Below are 21633 nucleotides of genomic sequence, written 5' to 3'. Positions count from 1 at the left end.
TATTTTATTGCAATAAAACACCATTTGACCTTCAAATATGATAATTAAGTTTTCAAAAATGTTATAAATTTAGAGTGAAAATAGTTCTCCCTGTGTTCTGGAATATACTTATGATCAATATAAAAGATTACTTAATATCTAAAGACAGCTAAATTAGACACAGAACTAGCGATATTAGCAATTATTTTCCCTTCCTTGCCTCTCTTATTTCCCATCTTGAGTTGATTTATGTCTTGTAACAACTTTTCGTCTTTCATTACTCTAAATGAATGGAATAAGAACAAAAAATATATTATCTTTATTCCCTATGACTGGGGGATGGAGAATCCTTTCGGAAAAGATTTAATGTTATAGGGAGGAACTACCAAGAATGGGACATGAAGCACTAAAAGTTTTGACTCGTTGTCCTAACCAAGTCCATGTCCCCACCTTTTTTGGGAAGATGACCATTCATTTTTTAAAAATGCCAAGAATATAAGTAAATTTTTAAGTGATGCAGCAGAAAACAAAAAAGAGAGAGAGAGTGAAAGAAATCTTGGCATATTTTTTAATCTTTGAAAATCACTGAGCATTTAAAAAATTCTAGACCTATGGAAGCCTGAAGAGATAAAGTTCATTGCTCAGGCAGATGATAAAAATACAGCTCCAAACTGACTTGAAATCAGTTCCCACGATGATTTTTTTTAAACAGCATTTTGAGGTAGGAAGGAATATATGGCCATAAGAATTGGAGAAGGAGAAAGAAGGAGTGAAGGGAGGAAGGAAAGAAAGAGAAGAAAGGATGGGTCACCATTAAGTAGCTGATATTAGCAAAAATATTGTTGTTCTATAGTATCTTCTCGCTTTTTCTACTTTGTTTAGTTCTGCATCCTTAATGCCACACATACTATTTAGCAGAACCAAAGCAGCTCAAAAAATGTTAACTGAGTGGTTAGCAATATACTTAGCACGGCATTATTGCTATACACATGATAAGAATTAGAATGTTCTCCCACGTTCCTTCCCATCCTGGTCATTTACAAATGTGTGTCATCTTCCTTCCACTTTCACGTTCCTTTCTACTTCCTTTCATATACCTAAGGGTGAACTGTACAATCTGCCTTACTTTAAAATAGACTGAAGGAAATTTAGCAAAACATGACTGAATAAGGCAATGAAATAGAGGGATCAGAGATGATGACAAATGACGGTGGGAAGAAAAACTTAAGCAGTGCTGAGATGATTCTGGGAGGGGCATGGGCCTAGGACTTCTTGATTCTAAAGCTGCAACTTTACAGAAGCTGAAGAGTTCACAACATTAAAAGAGTGCTGAATTCTCAGGAGCAGTTATAGAGATCTCACAGTTTATTCTGTGTTTTCTTCTAGAGGGGGGCACTGCACAATGCAGTGAAAATTATCTGAAATAACTCCCACCTAACTGAGCTTTTCAGCATTTCTCATCATAAAGCTCACCAATTCAAAAGACCATATTTTTGTAGAGCTATAAAAACATCTCAGGAGTGGGGTGGGGATGCAAAATGGCAGGAAGCTGAAGAAATACTTATGACTAGATAATTTTGGAAAGGTCCATTTCCTTTCATGGTTTATTTATTTCCTTAATCAATACGTGAGGGATCCAAAGAGCATTCTGAAGTCTCCAAAGCAAAACTACAGTGAGAGGATGCAGATGTGTGCAAAAAATAAAATTCAGTATGAAACACACTGGGTTCAAGGTACTCAGAAGGCACAGGGACCTAAGCGTTTGATGACAATGAATGCTGACAGAGGATCACTTGGCTGCACACTTCATTACGGCCATTATTTCTCACAACTTTCCCATGTTCCTCCTGGGCACAGAACCCGGTGCCAGATACTTGCGCGGGGGATGGGGAACCTGAAAAGGGAACCCTACCACTTTTCCTATCTTACAGATGACGGACTTGACACTCAGAAGGGGTCGGAAGAAATTCAAACCCAGGGGTCAGGAGCTTCAAGCTCCACGATCTCAACCACTTCAGTCTACTCTCCTTCAACCAGCACCCAACAAATGGGCAGAACTCAAGAGATGAAAACAAATAAAATAAAACAAGCAGGTGTGAGTGAGAGTGCCCTTTCCCCCTTGACTGTAATATCCAGAAGCCCGGGACGAAACCACAGCCAACCCCAGAAAACACATCATGGGAAGGTGGACTCTTTACGGAAACAGAAAGAGCGGCAAGGGCAGGTTGGGTATGGCTAGAATCATTGGTTGACATCCTACCAGATTCCTGGTGATCACAGCATGCTGGCAATAGAGGCCAAACGGCTCATGGCAAGGGGTAGAAGGGGTGAGAGATGGCCGGGAACATGCAGCTGTTTTAAGAAACAGAAGAGAAACATGGCCAGGGAGGAACACGTACAAAGAACACATTCTTATTCCAACTAGTGGTGGCTTTGACACATTTAAGACAAAGATATTGCAGCTAGAAGAAGGACAGGGCAAAATTTGTGGTGCCCGGCTTCGGAGGAGACAAGAAAAATACCATTTCACTCAGTTTAAGTTTTCCTACAAATGAATCTTAGTTCTTCACCAGTTGTGCTAGTATATCCATTTTATAAGCTATTTTACAAGAGGAGGTGAAACTATCTTATATTATCATACAACTCCCATGGCTCCAGTGCAGAGCTCCACGTATGTTCACTGGGGACACAACACAGTATACACTAATTTCTATTCATAAATTCCAATTTTGGAAAGCTTGGCTATAACAGTCTGTGTCTCTATTATAGGAAACAGCTGAAATCAACCAATGTACCTTTGTAAGAGGTTCCTTTAGAACTGAGACACATGCGGTAGTATTTCACAAAGCCAAAATAAAGCAGTGATTTACGTGCAGTTGCAACAGCTTGGTCCCCCTCCCCAAGGTAATCTTACAGGCCCACATCTCCACTCTGTGCTTCAAAACATGAAGGGGCGAAAAGGAGGTTGCGCAACAGCATGAGAAAGTGTCCTCCCATGGGCATTCATAAGAACTCAACGTCAAGTTCTCCTCAGACATAAATACTGGTGTTTTGACCGTGGACTAGATAAAGCTGTCAGGAGGGGATCTATACAGCCCTCAGAGCTTACAAGAAGCCTGTTTAAATCTATGTTGAATCACCTTGGCATAAACAGTACCAGTCAGAGACCCAATTCCCCAAGAATTAAAAAGGACTCAGACTCACACGGGTACAGTAGCAAAGAATTTTACTATGGCCATGTTGCCAGCCATTGCCTTTCAGCTTTTTTTGTCCTCAAGATCTCCTAGGGGCACTTTCTCACTGTTTGTTTTTGCCTGTCACAGCCCTGGAAGGGCTTCTGTTGGGTGTTCCTTCCCTTGATGGGTAGCTTGGAGACTCTGCGGTTAAAACAGGAGAGTTCCTGTCCCCTTTTCCCGAGCGAGCCCCTGACGTTATTAGCTCTTTCTGTTGGTAAATAACAATGCCTGGCATCCTGTCCTGAACAGGAGATGCAACTGCTGAACTGAAGCTACAACAACAGCCGCAGGGGAAGCAAATGTTTCTGAAGATCACACGTTTGGGATGGATGCTGGGAAGAAAGAGAGTCAAATGAAATGACTTACATGTTTTCCCTTCAACACTTTAAGTAAACCTGATAAAATCCAATTCTGACTCTGGGAAGCAAGACTGATTTCATAAAGACTTTTGCCTTTCAAAGTCTGGGAGGCAAATCTAGCCACATAAGCTATTCTAAGTAATATTATATTACAAGTAATGCAAACATACAGCTAGGGGAAGATTTCGGTAGCTCTGATGTACAGTTTGCACTCTGAAAGAGTTGAAAATCATCTACTTAGGGAAACGCCCCTTTGACTCCCTGGATTGACTTATGCAAACACACCTACATCTTAGAGTTGAAGTGCAAGTTCACCAATGCTTAATACAAATAACGTAACCTTCCTCCACCCCCTCCGACATCTACATGAGCCAACGGGCCCTTAGAGAACACAGCCATCGTCTGCCAGTCACTGAGGGGAGGATGACCAACTGTGGACACACTGCTGCACTGGCACAGAGTAGCCAACGCTTTGTGCACCAGCTGTAAGCTTGACCTCTCTCCTCCTGACATAAAACATTTGCCTTCGGTTATAGCCGCTTCCATCAATCCTCCAAGAGAGAATTCCAACATGACTGATAAATGGCACGTATCCTTTGGGGGCACTACAGGGCATGGCGGCTGTCGGGCTGCTAAGACTGCCATCTGGCCCTGTTAAATAATCGATACGTGAGTGTTGGGACAGGGTATGCCAAGCGGCTCAGAGGCCAATGGGCCTACACACTTGCTGTTCCTCTCCCTGGCCCGGTTTCCGCTGTGCTCTGTGCCCAGTATTTGCGTAGCACTGGCTGCTTCTGCCTGGAGAGGGAACAAGTTCAAGGACTCCAAAGAACATGTATGCATGCTTAGTATTTAAGGAATGTCTGCAGTAATGTAATCTTCTGAGGCTTCTAAAAGTTTAATTTTGTTTCAAATTATTTTTATTTATTCGCGAGGCATGAAAACACAGAAACAGAAGGAAAGGCGTACCGACAAATGGGGCCTTCTCCTTCCCAACTGCCCCTCCCTGCTGGTTTAATCCCTGGATGCCAACAACCACCAAGTCTGAACCAGGCCAAAGCCAGGAGCTGGAAACTCAATCCAGGTCTCACACTGTCTTGCACTCGGATGGCAGGGATGCGAGAACTGAGTCATTCTCTGCCAGGGCGTGCGTTAGCAGGAAGCTAGGACTGAGAGCAGAGATGGGACTAAAACTCTGGCATTCCTATATGGGATGTGGGTATCCTAGCCATTAGGGCAAACACCTACCCCCTATTTCTGGCTCTGTTCATTCAAATATCCCAAGATCTGTTCTGGAATAAAACCTGAACCTTGGTGGGGATCTAACAACCCTTGGATGAGTTCTGATATTTGCTAATGAGCTTCTAATTGCAAAACTCTAGGACTTCCTTCAGTACTGCTTCCTTCTGTTCCCTCTGACATATTGAGCCCCTGGGAATACCTCTCTTACTCTGAACTTTCTTCCCTAAGTCCTTGACTTCTGAAGCTTGCTTCTTCTCCAAGACTCCTTCCTCTGTTGTCCCTGCTCAACCACTAGCTTTCCACACCCTGTCCCTTCCTTCTCCTGAGGACTCCTAGAATGAACATCTTCTCTTTTCAGTGACGTGCTGTTGACTCTCAAATCTCCACCCCTGTCCTCCCAGCCTGAGATAAGCCTCTTTGTTTCCATCAGGCTTCCAGGGATCCCCGCAGAGCACCATACAACTCCCCCAAGGCCAAAGCCTTGAAGTCCAATCTATTATTCTCTTTTCCAAACATCTCTATTGTTTCTCCCATGCCTTCTCTTGGTTGGCTAGCGTCACCAACCACCCAGTCACTCAGGCGAGAAGTGAGCATTGCCTGGACTCCTTCCATGGCCTCATTTTGTGCTACCTGTTTACTGTTGTTCTAACACACACATGTCCCTTTATTTTGAGCCCCATACATCTTTTTCAGGTCCACCATGGGTTTCACCAGGATGCTGTCAGTATTCATCCCACTATTATGTGTCTATGCCCCCAAAATCCTCACCCCTATGGTCCAGTCCATTTTCATCCCCATCTTCCTGCTAAAGCACAAGTGTTCATATCATTCATCTACAGCGTCCCACTGTACGCAGAACATATAGAAGGCCCTGCACGTGGAAGGCTCAGTCTGCTACAAACTGCTCCACTTCCCTCCCAGGAGCCTCCAGCCTAGACCAGCCAGTTGTTGAGGTGGTTTCCCTTTTCCCACCTCTAGCAACCTATTGTACTTTAACTGTTCATTCATTTGATACACATTTATTGAGTGCGTGCTATACAAAAGGCATCTTTAGAGGCTTTTGAGATTCAGTGATAGAAAGCATAGTTCAAAGAGCTGGTATCTAATGGCAGACAAGTCACTGCGCCATTGTTCTGAGTACATTATACAACACCTTGTGATTTCCTGGTGGTCCAGTGGTTAGGATCCATTATACAACACCTAGCTTATTCAGCTGCATGAACACGCAAGCCAGTCAGTCTCTGCCATCGAGCCCTTCCTTTTCAAGTGTAGTCCCCAGTACGTCCTTTTCCGGAGGGTTGCTGTAAAGATGGAATGAGCGGGTGTGTCGGCAGAGTGGTGTCTGGTACATGCTAGGGTTGGGTATGTTTCCATTTGTATGGTGATTATGTCTTGAGAATTAGGTGACCGTGGATGGCCACTGCTCAGGCCAGTAAGGAAAGGTGGAATGGATATTGGAGGGTTTTATTTAGTCTTTTTTTTTTTCCAAGAAGAAGTGATACATGTCTGGAAACCTTAGTTAGCCAGAACAAAAGGGTGGAAAACAATGCTGTGTAACAATGTTACACAGCCGGTAACATCCACGTGATGTGGAGGTACATGTGGGTGTTGAAGGAGACACTGAAAGGATGACAAGGGTCGGGGGAAGAGTCAAACGGAGGCCAGGTAGATTGCAGAGGACTTCCCTGGTGTGATAAGCAGTAGGGACTTTATTCTGAAAATAAACTAGGACTTCTAGTTGAGTTACTGAATAGTTTAAAGCAGGAAAAAATGACAGGATTCTATTTCCATTTTAGAAAACGCACTGTAGTAGCTTAGTGCAAGCAGGAAGAAAGTGGGAGTAGGCAAACAAGGCAGGAAGCTTTTAAATAATTCCCAAAGGATGTGGTGGGCAGGCTTATCTTAAATCTGGAACAGATTTCTTTAGGTCTAGCTTCCCAAAATGTTTTTCCTAAGACTCTCAGGCAAGCCAGCTCAGGCAAACTTTACATTCTAACCTGTGAGTTCCTAAAGAACAGCTATTGGATCTTTCACTTTTTAAAAAAAATATATATTTATTTTACTTTTTTCTTTTTTTGCAAAGTCAGATATATGTAGAGAGAGGAGGAGAGACAGAGAAAATATTCCATTTGATAATTCACTCCCCAAGTGACCGCAATGGCCAGTGCTGTGCCAATCCGAGCCAGGAGCCAGGAGCTCTTCTGGGTCTCCCAAGTGGGTACAGGGTCTCAAGGCTTTGGGCCATCCTTAGCTGCTTTTCTAGGTCACAAGTAGGAAGTTAGATGGGAAGTGGAGCTGCTGGGATTAGAACTGGTGCCCATATGGGATCCTGGCATGTTCAAGACAAGGACTTTAGCTGCTAGGCCATGGCACCGGGCCTGGGTCTCTCACTTTTTTTTTTTTTTTTGGTCTCTCACTTTTAAGCTCACATTCAGCATGGTGAGCTAGAGCAGGTACTGTGCTTACAGAAGACATGCTTTCAGTGTCTTCAAAGGAGAGTCAGGTTTGTAGACTATAAGGCTCCGTTGTATGATTCATAGTTTTTTTGCTTTTCTAAGGGTGTTTAGCTAGAAACACAGCCTTGTAATGATAGCTTTCCTCCAAGCCCACAAAACAACATTTACTTGGTTTGAACTGTTGTGTTTCATTAAAATTAGCAAACATATGGAATATGTTACAGTCGAAAAGCAAGTACTACAGTATTTAGCGAATGCTTGTTTTTCCCCACAAATAAAAGTTGTTATTTTTCATGCAATGCATAAAATCCATTATATATAAAGAGTGTATTATTTGAAGAGATGATTAATGTATGAACCAAAAGCAGATAGGGTCAAATACATGTAAGGCTTAGAGCATCCGTCATTCTCCTTATTATTTCCTGATAGCATGAAGCCATTATTATTTTATTTTCTTTAGTATTTTTTCACCGTATCTTAGCTGGATCGATAAGGATTTCAACTTATTAGATGTTATTTAAAAATATCAGCATTTTCCTTCTGGTCTTGGTCCTGACAGCATTTTTAATAATAGCTAAATTTACCATGATGTAAATCATGTCTTTCCAACCGTTTGACAATTTTTCTGCAGATTTTTCCTGACTTTTTATTCTATATTATTCAATTCTCATAATTGATTTTGCTGGTCTGATTTGGTTTTTATGGTAAAAAAAAAACAAACATTCATGGTTTAAGACATAATTGCTATGGTGCAATTTTTTTAGGCAATATTAATTCGATTAGATGTGTTTTATCCAGTACTATGCATTTTGGGGTGTGTATTAACGCCCATTCTATATGGCAGATGTATTTTCAGAATATAAACATTTACATAATCTCAAAAATCATTTAGGTTGTAACAGAATTCTTGACTCTATTAACACTGAAATTTTTTTTTCAAAAGTCACAGACCGAAAATGATTTTTCTTAAAAATACTGATAGTATTTGTGCAACTAAAACTCTAAAAATTATGTTAGAGTGTTTTGGTTCTGGAATTATACAAGCCAATCAATATTCAGGAATTATGCAGAGCCAATTATAATATTGCCAGTAATGATTTTATATATGTATGTGTGTGTATACAGATACATAAACTAACAAATATTACACTGCATTTTCTCAGGCTTTGCAGGAACCAATAAAATATTTCCTAATTTTACTGTACATTTTTAAAAACTCAATTATTTATTTAAGAAGCAAACAGCGAAAGAACAGAGAGAATTATCATTTGTTGGTTATCTCTCCAAATTTCTGCCCTGGGTAAGGTTGGGCCAGGCCAAAGCTGGGAACCTAGAACTCAATACAAATCTCTCATGCAGGCCATAGGGACCCAGCTATTTGAGCCGTCACCTGCTTCCTTGAAGAGGTGCCTTGCAGGATGTGATGTGTCCCAATAAGTGACTCAGTCTCCAGGCCAAACACCTACCCCTACATCCACTAGATGTTCTTCGGCAAGAACCAGCTAAGAGAAAGATCCCTTAGCCAAGATCCCCGAGGCACAGACCCTGTGCTTGAAAAGCTGCCTCTGGGCAGTGCCCATCACTTCATAGAGAGTGCTAAAGGAATAGCAAGTGGTCAGTGCTGCAATGCAGACCAACAAGGTTGCATGGCAGCAGAAATCCTGGTTTCAAGTTTTCACTGTGCTGTGCTTGTGTGTGCCTGCGCGTGAAAGTGAGGTAGAGATGAGAGACTGGGTATGTGCGAGGTAGTCACAAAGCAGAAGCCACCGTTTCTCAAGCCTCGTGACATCAAAGTCTATCAAGAAGTCCCAGGAGAAATTGGTATTGTAAGATCTGATTGCTTTGGCACAAAGAATTTTACAAGGGTATGCAAGTTTTTCAGAATATGCATTTTCCAAAGGTGTTTTCAAAAATGTTTAGGAAAGTAGTGCAGACGAATATATAAGTCTAAAATGAAGAGTGCACACAATTGAGGCAGGTCCTTAGGTATTATACACATCAACATGCATCATATGATTAAGCATTTAAAGTCATAATAATAAATGTTCAATAATGCTGACAAGAAATTAAGTGATCAGTGAAGACAAATTATAGCAGAATTCTAAAATTGCTTCTGAGATTTGTACTTGCAGGAAACCTAGAGATAATTCATTGGGAAAAGTATAACTCAAATACGATACATTTTCTTTTGGCTGTTCACACAGTTTCTAGAAGTCTGCAGGTTTCTATCAGCAATTACTAATTCCACAATTACTAGAGATAGGAGGGAGCAACGATTCAATCTTCAATGAACCAAATAATAGGAATGAAATGCTTACTCCATGTACAGAGCAGGGTATCTCCCACGAAGCATTTGGACACAACCAACATTTTTAACCAAGTTAAAAAAATGACTCTTACCTCCTTGTTCACACAACTGCTGGGCTAAGGCATCTTTGAAGATCACCTGGCCCCTGTGTGTGGCTGTAGCCCTGGAAATAAATATAAGTAGTTAATTCAATCTCATAATATGTTCGATGATAATACACATAATTTATTTTTTTCATTGTTTAGTTACAGAGAAAGAGGGAGAGAGAGATTTTCTTTCTATTGGCTCACCCTCAAATGGATGCAACAGCCAAAGGAGGGCTGGTTGGAAACTGGGAGCCAGGAGCCATTCTCCATTCTTTTCCCAGGCAGATAGTACCCAACCCACAAGCAGAAGATGCAATACATACATTTTAAAGCTTCTAAAAGCCTGCTTCCAACACATTCTTATATAGATCAGGATTTTTTTTTTTAGTGAGCATTTTTGTACAGTTATGACCAACATAAAATAGATTGAAAACTTCAACAAGGAATCCAGGTCAATATTTATCTTCTCGTCTTATTCTGTGAAGACACTGTAGGGTCTGTGGGCTGATATGAGCAAAGCATGGCTGGAAGAAAAGGGAAGTGAAGGAAGTTTATCAACATTTCTGCCTCGGCAGACCCTGTCAGAAAGTTTTGGGAAGTAACAATGATGTCAAGTAGTAGCAGAGGACGATGCGCTTCAGGTGTTGTTTTGTTGTTGTTGTTTGTTTTCTCTTGAAATCAACAGCCCAACTCCAAGAGTTGAGGAGGCTGAGAATCCCCCCCTTTTTTTTTTTCCTAAAAAGTATTGCAGAAAATGAGGACTATTCAGAGCTTTTATAATAACCGAATCTGTCACAATGCAATACACCTTTCTCCTGGATCTAATTTACCACTCGAAGGAGCTGTGCATCTTTGGCCTTCTCTCATCACAGCTGTGCACATGTGGTGTTGAAGAAAATAACGTCCCCGCAGCAGGTATGAAACTCAATGACTGCGGTAGGAACTACCTTTTTAAAGAAAGACATATTTATTTTTGCTATATGGAGAGTTTTCCCTTGCAAACAACTTTTCTGCCGCAAACCATTATTTAAAAGAATGGGGAGCAGAAAATCCTGTCTCTTCAAGAAACATCGATCTCATTCACTCTTTTTAGTCACTAAAAGTTGTTAACATAAAATTTTGACTTGTCTTCAGCCTACATCATGAGAACTGCAAAAATTCACTTGAGTCAGCCGTCATTTGGTGAAGGTGGATTTTGGCAAGGCGGTGTTCTAACTCCTAAGAGGGCAAGCCAGCCCTCTGTGTTGCTTCTGCAGAGTTCACCCTTTGCCCAATGTCCTCTGCTGGGCTCAGCAGGACTTCCTGGCTACCACCATTTGCAGCCTGGCCCTTGTGTGGGTGCACTTTCCCACTTGAGGCTGCAGAAGTGTCCAATTTCTACCCTCCAGAGAATTACTACTGCCCTCCCACCGCCCCAGAGTCCCCAGAGCCAGTCCGCCCCCAGAGCCAGTCCCTAGAATCAAGCTCTTGGAAAGCAATACAGGATGAACTGGTAATACATGGTGTTGCTCCAAGCTAATGTATTTCAGCAGTGAAACTGTGAAAAACAGCTAATACATGCCCAGGTGCGTGCAAGCGCAAGCGCGCGCGCACACACGCACACACACACACACTGACACACACACTGACACAACGGTGGGAGTTCTGAAAGGTGAAAGAGGTTATAACAGGGAGAGAAAAATCACTGGAGAGAAAAATTATTAGGCAGCTTTCAGCTCACACCATAGATGAAAACTATAAGGAGATCCCTTGCTGTTGCATATTATTATTAAACTCACCAACATATGCTCCCATTTTCTCCATATATTCATGGGTTTTCCTTTGATATAAAAAATGAAATAGATAATTAAAGCCTAAGGCTGGTTCATCCATAAATGCAGCCTATATCCTCACCAACCAGGGAACACGCTAACTTTGTTTGCCTAAACGCATTTTACAAATCAATCAAGCCAAAGGTTGTCGAACTCACATATACTTGTAATAGTAACACCATGGTCCTCAATGTAGAATTTCAGTTTGGCATTTGCCTTGTAAAAGGGCATAATTCCTGAAGCTATTAGCTACTGTGCACAATGCCGAAATAACTGCTTGTTTTGGCTATCTTCTGCTTCTAAGGGGGTAAGTTTTCCAGCACAGTATTTCTTGATGATCCACAAACTCAACTGTCTCTGTTCTCCATGTTCTTCAGCAACAGGACGACTCAGCCTTCCAAGACATGCTATTCGTCTGAGATTCCACCTTCTCTGTGTTTGAGAGATGTTGAAATTCCTTAATTACTGCACAGTGAGGTAGGGGTTTGGTCCACGCTCTTTCCCATGTCTCAAGTTGTGTGCTGTTGCATTCGTTCGTATGTTTATATTCTTGCTTCTACTACTTGATTTGATTGGGTAAATTTCATTGATTTGATGAGGAACTTGAGGATAATTTCTTCTTATAGAAAGCAAAGAAGTATTTGAGTTCACCCATTCCAATTTCTACAGCAGTGGTATGCATTCTATCTCCAATGTGCAAAACATAAAAGGCTTGGCTTTTTCAGTGGTAGCTTATGTTGTGTTTTTTATCCAATATGCTCCCTGCTACTGTGCCCCACGTCTTATTGGCACACCGCTCTGGAACCCGGAGGGCTTCAGAGAGCAGAGTTTGAAAACTCCTGAACTGGTTCAATCCCCACAGTAGGGATCAGGAACCAATGTCCGATGAAGACACAGACCTGTTCTCCATCACACAGCCTATTCATGGCAGATTGGACCTGATTGCAGGTCTTGGCCATGAGACCCTAAGTGCTTCTTATTGTATCACTCCATTTTCAACGTGCTCTGCAGTGCTGCCCTGGGATCTTCCTGTAAATCAACAGAGGGTTGGGCAGCAGGGAGCACTCCAGGCACCAGTTCATTTGATCAGATCATCTGGGCTTTATACATTGTTGAATTCAGTTTGAAGCAAGGGCTCAGCAATCAAAAACTGGCTTTGGTAGCAATCCACACCTTGTGGTCAGCGCCATCATCTAAGGTCTTGCTTGCTCAGAGTAGAAGTAGAAATCGTAATGGAGCAAGTATTCACAATTTTTATTAGAATGCCTATTCTGAATTTATATTTATCTGTTGCTAGGCATGATTCTAGAACTGCATAAATCGATTCAATTCTGACAACACTCCCATGAGATGGGCAACATTAGTCTTAATTGTTCTGGCACATGGTGCTACTGCATGATTTATAAATGCCACACAACTCATGGTAAAGCCAGAATTCACACTCAAGCAGTCTTACAGACCAATTTTTTGCTTTTAAGTATTACATTGAATTTTCATTAACCTGAATCAAAAATACAAAAGAAACATTTTACAAACAAACAAAAAAACAAACAACTTCCATTTACCTATTTTATTTATTTGAAAGACACACAGACTTCTAATCAGCTGACTGATTTCCCAAACCTGGCTGTGTGAAGCCAAAGCCAGGAGCCAGAAGCTCCAGGCATCCTGTATTCGCACAAGAGTTGCCAGGACACTAACTGTTGGAGTCATTACCTGACACTTCCCAGCGTATGCTTAGACAGAAAGCTGGGATCAGCAGCTGATCTGGAATACAAACCCTGCTACTTGGATGTGGGATGTGATTGTCCCAATCAATGTTTTAACTAGCAGGCCCAATGCCCACCCCCCTATTGACTTCAATCTTTTTTCAGAACCTGACTTTAAGATCATGTGTTATCTGGAGTATACTCTGTAACTCAACACTTCAGATTACTGTTAAGTTGAATTTAATTTATTTTACCTAGATTGGGGCAAACTTCTTTTTCATTTTAGATTGAAAACTGGGCCACCTGGCCAGCAATCTCTTGGGGTTTGTCTGTAAAGATTTCTTTCAAGATCTTCTTCCAAAGTAAATTGGATCTCGCAAGTTCTAACCAGTCCACGGCAGACCCATCACAACTCTGCCCCATTTCTCCCAGTGGCCTCCATGACCCCAAGTTTCCTCTTGTTCTCTATCAGACAAACGGCACTGGGTGCCATTCTCAGCCACTATCCGTCTGAACTCTGTAGAGATATCTAATACAGGAATGTGTGCGGACATTCATCTTGCACCACTGTCCATACAAACTTTTAAACGTCCCAGATAACCTTTTAACACAAAAACATCCCCACTCTGTAGAAGATAACTAGCGTAATTTTAAAGGTTTTCATATTAGTATCTTTTTGTGGGGGAAAGCAAACAGCAGAAGCTCACACAGCCACCAGGAACACAGACTCTAGAGTCTTCTCCCATGAGAAGTGTGGTCTCTACTGCCCAGGGTGGAGTGAATGAGGAACACCAATTTTGAACATCTTAGAGCTAAAAAAAAAAAAAAAACCAGCGTGTGAAGGTTTACCTACAGAATCACAGCATGTATCCTAAATCTTTAATGGATATACATATTCTCATATATGATGTAAATATACATTCTGTATATTTTTTAAAAAGTGCTAAATGCATAACAAGTCAGAATCAAAGCCTTAAAGGTCAGATCATCTCATTTTAAATTCACAGTATATTTCACTTACAAGAATACACAGCTATGATATACGATGACAAGCCTTATTCACTTTCAGAACTGCTGTTTTGTGCAATTTATAGTTCTCTTTTGGGGAGATGTCCATTAAATTTGTGGCGCTAATTACTGTGATGGTACCGTTTGCACTTAATTTTCCGTAATTAGCAGTAATTTTTCAGAGGAATTCAGAAAATAAACTCATTGTTCACTTTTCTGGGGAGTAGACCAGATTTCTTAAGCAAGTTCCAAACAAGTTCTTATTCTTGAGAGGCACGGATGTGCCAAGCAAGCCTACCAACAGGAGTCCTTATTTAACAAGTCGTTTTACGATCATTTGCGGCTGTTACCATCTCTCATTTGAAAAGCTCTATATTTCTTCCCAAATGAACAGGCTCCTGCTAGGACCAGGGCATGTGTTATTTTAGAAGAGCACATGAAATGCTTATCTTAATAGAACCCTCAAACTTATTTCTTTCTGACCAAACTACTTAAGCGGTTAACTGCGCACTGTGCTATGTGTTATGGCACGGTGCTCAAACACAGAGACTCCACCAAGAGAAAGGTCAACATCTGAATCCAGTTCACGGAGAGCATGTGCTATGGGAAACAGCGTGTGGTACAATGGAGCAAGCCATCCTTGGAACAGTGGCATCTTCTATGGGAGTTCCAGCTGCTCCGCTATGGTTTCCAATACAACATCCTGTGAATATGCCTGTCAAGGCAGAGGAAGATGCTTCAAGTTACTTAAGTCCCTACTATCCACATGGGGGAGCACCACAGAGTTTCTGGCTCCTGGCTTCTGATTTTGGCCAGGCTTAGGTTTGGCTATTGCAGTCAGGAGACTGTTGTATGAATATAGTAAACTAATAATAGTAACATACTATCAGCACTCAGAAAAGTCAGGTATATTTGGGGAACATCTCTCTTTTCTTGGGACTTGAGTTATATTGGAAAAAAGAAATTGGTTTATTGTCTGAAACATCAGCAAGTGAGCTAAAATGGTTATTTTTAATGGCACCATCCTTCACTGTTTTGTTAAAAAGAATATAGCAGATGGTACAAGGAAACTATAAAGGCTCAAGCTGCAACCAAACTTCAAGTAAACCAAAGTTTAATTTCTATGCATACTACACAACTCTAGAACCCAGGGGGAGAATTATTTTTTTCTTTTGCAATGAATAAGCAGTGCTTCCCTTACCTGCCTCGGGACACATTTAGATGAAAGAAAACACATTAAATTATTGATGTAATGATTAATTGAAAGTCCCCTTAAATTATGTAGCATATTCATAGCAAAGCCCTTTGGCCCTACTTGGGCAAAACTACAAAGCTTCCAAGTACATCCAAAAGCAGTCCTTTTATTATTTTTTAAAAAATAAATGACCACAGTGAACTAACCAAAATGAGTGTTTAGGATGCGGCCTCCCTCATTGTCTGCATCTACAGAGAACCAGAACAGGACTGTTTGCTCAGGGTGTCAAGCAAATTCCACCTGGCCAGGCAAGAGTGGGTAGGTGGGACTCCTGCTAGCACCAGTTCTGTCACTAGGAAGGCCAGTTGTGAAAACTTGCAAGTTCCAGGAACAAGCCTGGGAAGGACTGTTTGCTCACAGAGTGATAAGGTGTCCCCAGTGAGGAAATGCAAAGTCATCAATGGTTAGGCAGGTGTATTTTCAGAAAGGCTTAGAGCACAGGACATGGAAGGGATGGTGAGAGTTGGGGCAGCCAACACAGATAGGACAAGGAACATTTTGTTAGACACAAGTACCAACCTCTTATTTTGTAGGCGTTTGGAAAAAAAATAATCTAAGGGCGTTTAAAAGGCTAATTGTAGAGTATCTAGGCTCTGAACAGATCAACTGCTATATGTTTTCCCTGTGAGTCAGAAATATTTCATACTGCTCTCCCTTGGTAACATCTACCATTCTTGTATTACCGATCCCCATCTGTTAGCTGTTTTTTTCCTTCTTCCCTAATGAAAGAACCTTTATTAAGGATTATAATTCATGTTGCTCAACCTAGGAGGGAGCTGTCTCCATGTGTCCCCGTATTACTTTCTTTTGTAGATGTGAAGCACATTATGTGTAACTCACAACAAGGGCAAGAAAGAATAATTTTTTTAGTGATTCTCCTACAAGGTAAAATTCAGTGCCACAAAAATGATGATATGCGACAGCGTCTCTCCAACTCAAGCTAAGCATCAGCTTTAGGAAAGTCATCTTGTCTGACTCACATTTCCAGGGTGTATACTGTCTGAGCAACACAGCCCTTGGGGTGGGAAAGTTGAAACCTGTAGTATTTTTGTTTCAAGGACCTCTCCTGCAACCAACTGAACACAGTGTTGCTGGAAAGGACTCAATGCAGTAAATAGAAGTGACTAGAAACACAGGTATAAAAGGCAAAGCTCAAAGTCAAGAGTACAGTACAAAGCCAGCCAGCCATTCCCTAAGTGAGTTGTTGATCAGAAAATTAGGTGTTTTAGGATTGAATTATATGCTCTATGAGGGTTTTTTTTTTTATGTACTAGAAAGACAGGACCATACCATCCAATTTCAGTAAATTCTGTTCTTAGACAAAAGAAAGCTTTATTGCCAAAAATGGGGGGGGGGACTGAATAGCAAGAAAAAAAAAAGAGAATATTTTAAATGTTTTTGGAATTATGAATTACAGCCCCCTGAGTAGCAGAAGGGAAATGAGAGGCCATCAGCACAGTTTGGATTTTGTAAACACACACTTCACAGTATCAGCATGGAAGACTGACACAGCACAGGTTCTCATAACGTCACTCTCCAACTTCCTGTAAATATTGTATGCTTGGATCATACTAAAGAAATGTCCCTTTCATGGTTTTTTAATGTTGTTCATTATGGCTCATTGCTGTGGCAACTGCCAAACCAGTCAATGTGTATAAATAATAGAACAAGTTCCTGTTGTATTATCTGACACAGTGCCAAGTCGTTGGTCTACCTTCCAAGAGGGAAATTGTGTTTTTAAATTCTTTATCTAATTTTAATATCCCTCGAGTTCTACACTGTAAATTCTTTTGGAACACTGAATGCGGTATAGGCACTGCAGCGCTTACCCTCCAAATCAGGTCACACCAAGAATACAGATTTCCAAGCTTCCATTAAACACAAGCCTTCGGTTGAGGACTGCAAACCCCCAATGAGTTTGTTATTCTTCTGCTATTTCAAAACAGTAGCAATTTAGCAACCCTGATTCTTCTAAATTACTCATCTCCCAACACATCAATTACTGTTTGCCTAATTTTGAATTCTGGAATCAATCATTCTTCCCTGAAGAGGAAACAATGGCGGTGCTTTCTGCTTTACAACTTTAATTCACAGCTTGGGGTCCAACTGGCAGATCATTTGTTGCCTTCGGGAGGACAGATAAAGACTTCGTACCCTGGATACAATTCACAGTATCATACAACAGAGAAATCCTTCACTGGTAACTAAATCAAGGGTTTGTAGAAAGTAAACGGACACACGGCCACAGGACTTGCTATACCTGGTTACATAGTATCATTTGTATACCTGAAATCCCTTAACTTTATGGTTTCGAATATTAACTGAGCTCTCAAAAGCTCCATTTTAAACTTTAAAATGTGCTATATTGGAAGCAATATTTTAAGCATCTTTTGAAAGGTAGAATGGCAGAAGAGAGGGAATGCACTCAGCAAATGGTTGCAACCAGGCCATTCTGGTCTCCCACACAGGTAATAAGAACACAAGTTCCTATCTACCAGACCTATTAGCAAGGAGCTGAAATGCAAGCAACACAATCAGGACTCCAACGGGCTCTGGGATACAGGATGCTGGAGTCACAGACGACTTAACTAGCTGCACCACAATGACGGCTCTGGGATTTTTTGGATTGTTTTTCAATCATTAGAAAGATGCGAAGATAGTACAAGAGTATACTCTCAGAGTCAGCCCAGTAACACAGCTCATTCATCTTCCGCCGGCGGCGTTGGCATCCCGTATGGGCATCAGTCTTTGTCCTGGCTACTCTATTTCCAATCCAGCTCCCTGCTCATGGCTTGGGAAAGCAGTGAGGATGGTCCAAGTCCTTGGGCCCCTGGTCTCACATGGAGTCTCAGAGGACGCTCCAGCCTCCTGACTTCTCTAGCCTTTATGGCCATTTGGAGGGTGAACCAGAGGATGGAAGATCTCTCTCTCCCCTCCCATTCTCTCTCTGCCTTTCAAATGAAAATAAATAAATCCTTTTTTTAAAAAGAATATTCTCATATATTTTCACTCAACTTCTCCAAATATGAACATCTTACTTAACTTAAGGTCCATCTATCAGTTCTAAGGAATTATTCCCCCCTCAATTTCCAATCCAAGACACCACACACAAGCTCCTTTTCATAAATAGAAAAAAAAAAAAGTCCAGGGCACATAATGCATTCGATTACCAACCAAGTCCCATTATGAACTCATTTATTATATTAATTTTTGTCTGGAAGAGCAAGATAAGGGCGGTGTGAAAGTCCTGAACACGTGGGGGTGTACAAGGGAACTGCGAAGGGGAGGAAACACAGCCAAGAAAGGAGGTAGCAAATCAAAGCCAAAAGACATTCAATTTTGCCTGGAGCAGGCCCTGTGCAGCGAGGTGTAATTAGCTTCCTCAATTACTACATCTGACAAACTCATTTTCATTTGAGAGAAAACAACAAATCATTCATTACCGTAATAAGTCGCAGATTAGGATCCTCGGGTGTGGATTCGGCGTGTCCTCTGTGATTCGTGCTTGGTCAGCCACCAGGCTGCCTCTTTAGAACCGACCCCAGCTGTTCACCACGGGAGTTAGTTCCGGGTGAAGGCATCTCTGATGGCCCAACCCAGGCAGCACCACTCACCGCCTTAGTGAAATACTTTACGGACCAGCTCAGCATCTTAGGCAGACTGCTTCAGGAACCCTTACCAGCTACCATCATTCAGTGGCAGCCACTGGAGGGCAAAGATGCAGTGGAAGATGTGTTTGAAGCAGCGGCCAGGGTAGCGATGCGGAACCTGACATTGGCGGTGAGTTACTTAGTTGCACTCATGCAACCCATGCCTCTTCATACGCACACATTTCCGTAACGCACGACGGAGATGTTTTTCATTCCTTTGAATACTAAAATCTCCCAGCAACTCCAAAAAGTAAAAAAAAAAAAAAAATCTCAGCTGCAGCCCTTCGATCTTTAACAAATGGAATGATGTGTGTAAGCCTCAGTTTACTTATCTACATAGTGGGAGCAATGATAGGCTGTCAGGACTGGGCACCCAACTCGTCCATCAAAAAGGTTTGCTCCGGGCCCGGCGCGGTGGCGCAAGTGGTTAAAGGTCCTCACCTTGCACGCCCGGGATCCCATATGGGCGCCGGTTCTATCCCGGCAGCCCCGCTTCCCTTCCAGTTCCCTGCCTGTAGCCCGGGAAAAAGCAGTCGAGGACAGCCCGGGGTCTTGGGACCCTGCACGCCCGGAAGAGGCTTTCGGCATAGTATCGGCCTGTTGCGCTCACTTGGGGAGTGAATCATCGGACGGAAGATCTTCCTCTCTGGAAGAGGCTCCTGGCTTCGGATCGGCATAGTATCGGCCTGTTGCGCTCACTTGGGGAGTGAATCATCGGACGGAAGATCTTCCTCTCTGTCTCTCCTCTCTGTATATCTGCCTTTCCAATAAAAAAAATAATAAAAATAAATCTTTACAAAAAAAAGGTTTGCTCCGTGGTCTCAGGGGCAAGTCATCCTCCAGGTTCTCAGGCTCTGATCCCAGCAGGTGGAGGCAGTGCTGTCCGTCTTCCTCCTGGCCTGTCCCCTCCATTCTCCGCTGCAGTGTCACTCTCCCTAGCATCACTCTCAGACCGATCCCCTCCTTTGGCCGTGAGCACCATACCAGTGGCTGAGCAGCAACAAGAACGCGGAGTTACAACTTCACCGGTTCCACGCTGAATTGGTACCAGAATTGTCTACATTAAATAACTGCTTTGGAGAGTCAGGCATTTTATAGGTCTGTGTCTTTTCAGTTTTGGGGGAGGAAATACACAGAAATTCATGGACACGGCTATAATACAGGGAGTCTTTGCACAGTCCTGGGAAAATACTTATTAAAAAGAAAAAAGAAACTGAAGCATGGATTTAAAAATATTTCTGCACCAACATAAATTGATCTTTTAAATCCATTTTCCCTAAATTTTAACACGAATTATGTAACTAGTTTCAAATCATTTATTACGTGCCAGTAGTCTGTATCTTTGTATGAATGGATCTAGCTGCATAGCATGATGCTATAATTAAAACTATAGCAAATGATATATTATCCAATAGATTATGACTCTGAGAACAGACCAGTGTTTCTGCGCTGCCCACTTTCCCTCCCCCTCCATCCTTTCATTTTCGGACAGGTGACTCTGAGTTGTGTTTTAATTTTTATTTTTTCATGACGTAGTTCCACAGGCTCATAGATTTCCCCTGCTACCCTTTTCCATGTTCCCTCCTGCCCCTGCACTTTCCCCTATTGTAACAGCACAGTCCTTCAGCAAGTCACAAAGTCTTTCCCTTCCTCTTTAAAAGATTCTTCATTTGAAGAGCAGAGTTCGAGAGAGAGGGGTAGAGACAGAGAAAGACATCTCCCATCCACTGGTTCGCTCCACGGATGGCTGCAGCAGCTGGGGCTGGGCTAGCCGGAAGCTGGACGCTTGGAACTCTATCCAGGCTTCTCATGTGGGTAGCAGCCGCTGCCTTGCCAGGTCCCTTAGTAGGGAGCTATATTGGAAGTGGGGCAGCTAGGACTCAAATCAGCTCTCTGGAAAGATAACAGGCTGCATGAAGTGGCATCCCTGCTATGCTACAACGATGACCCCCACTTCTCCATGCACCAGCATTCCTCACCATCCGACACATCAGCAGCCCAGGGCATGCTTTCAGTTCCTCCGATCACATCATCGGACTGTGTGCACGGGTCCTCAGGACAACTGCATGTGCTGTACCATTACCTTGGTGGAAATCCTCTTCCCCTGGTCATTACCTAGTAATCTCTCAAGCCACCTCTGAAGTGTCTTTCTTAACAAGACTTTCATAGTCTCCGGACTAAACTCAATACGGGATAGAAGCCATCAACTACACTGTAACTCCTTCACGTCATTCGTCACAAGTATAATGATGATTCTATTTGTCTTAAGTAGCCAAGAATGTAAATCCAGGGCTGTTTGTGTTCCAGTTGGAATCTGACTTCATTTGGGTAATCCCATGAACGACCAACTTACACTACTTTAAAAGGCTGTGGTGGGGATTTAAAGACATCTATACAAGCAATGGCATGGGGCACGTTGTCAGGAAGTAGGAGGGGTCCTCTCCATTTGTTCACCGAAGCATATGGCTGGGACACAGCATTGCCCAGGCACACGGGAACGCTCGGTAAGTATCTTCAGAACGACTCAATGAGAA

The 21633-nt window shown here is 42.2% G+C and overlaps 1 protein-coding gene across 2 annotated transcripts in view; it reads right to left on the bottom strand.

The window, feature by feature from the left end:
- Positions 1-21633, bottom strand: part of LOC121166947 (reelin) — a 357334-nt gene that overhangs the window by 212703 nt on the left and 122998 nt on the right. For both annotated transcript variants that reach the window (XM_040996283.1, XM_040996284.1), the window contains exon 4: positions 9673-9743. In XM_040996283.1, the coding sequence (XP_040852217.1) occupies positions 9673-9743 (71 nt within the window). The remainder of the gene's footprint in view (positions 1-9672; positions 9744-21633) is intronic.

This window comes from Ochotona curzoniae, unplaced genomic scaffold, assembly GCF_017591425.1.
Source record: "Ochotona curzoniae isolate NIBS_2020 unplaced genomic scaffold, NIBS_Ocur_1.0 patch266, whole genome shotgun sequence".
NCBI lineage: Eukaryota > Metazoa > Chordata > Mammalia > Lagomorpha > Ochotonidae > Ochotona > Ochotona curzoniae.
This window is presented reverse-complemented; position numbering and strand designations above follow the sequence as displayed.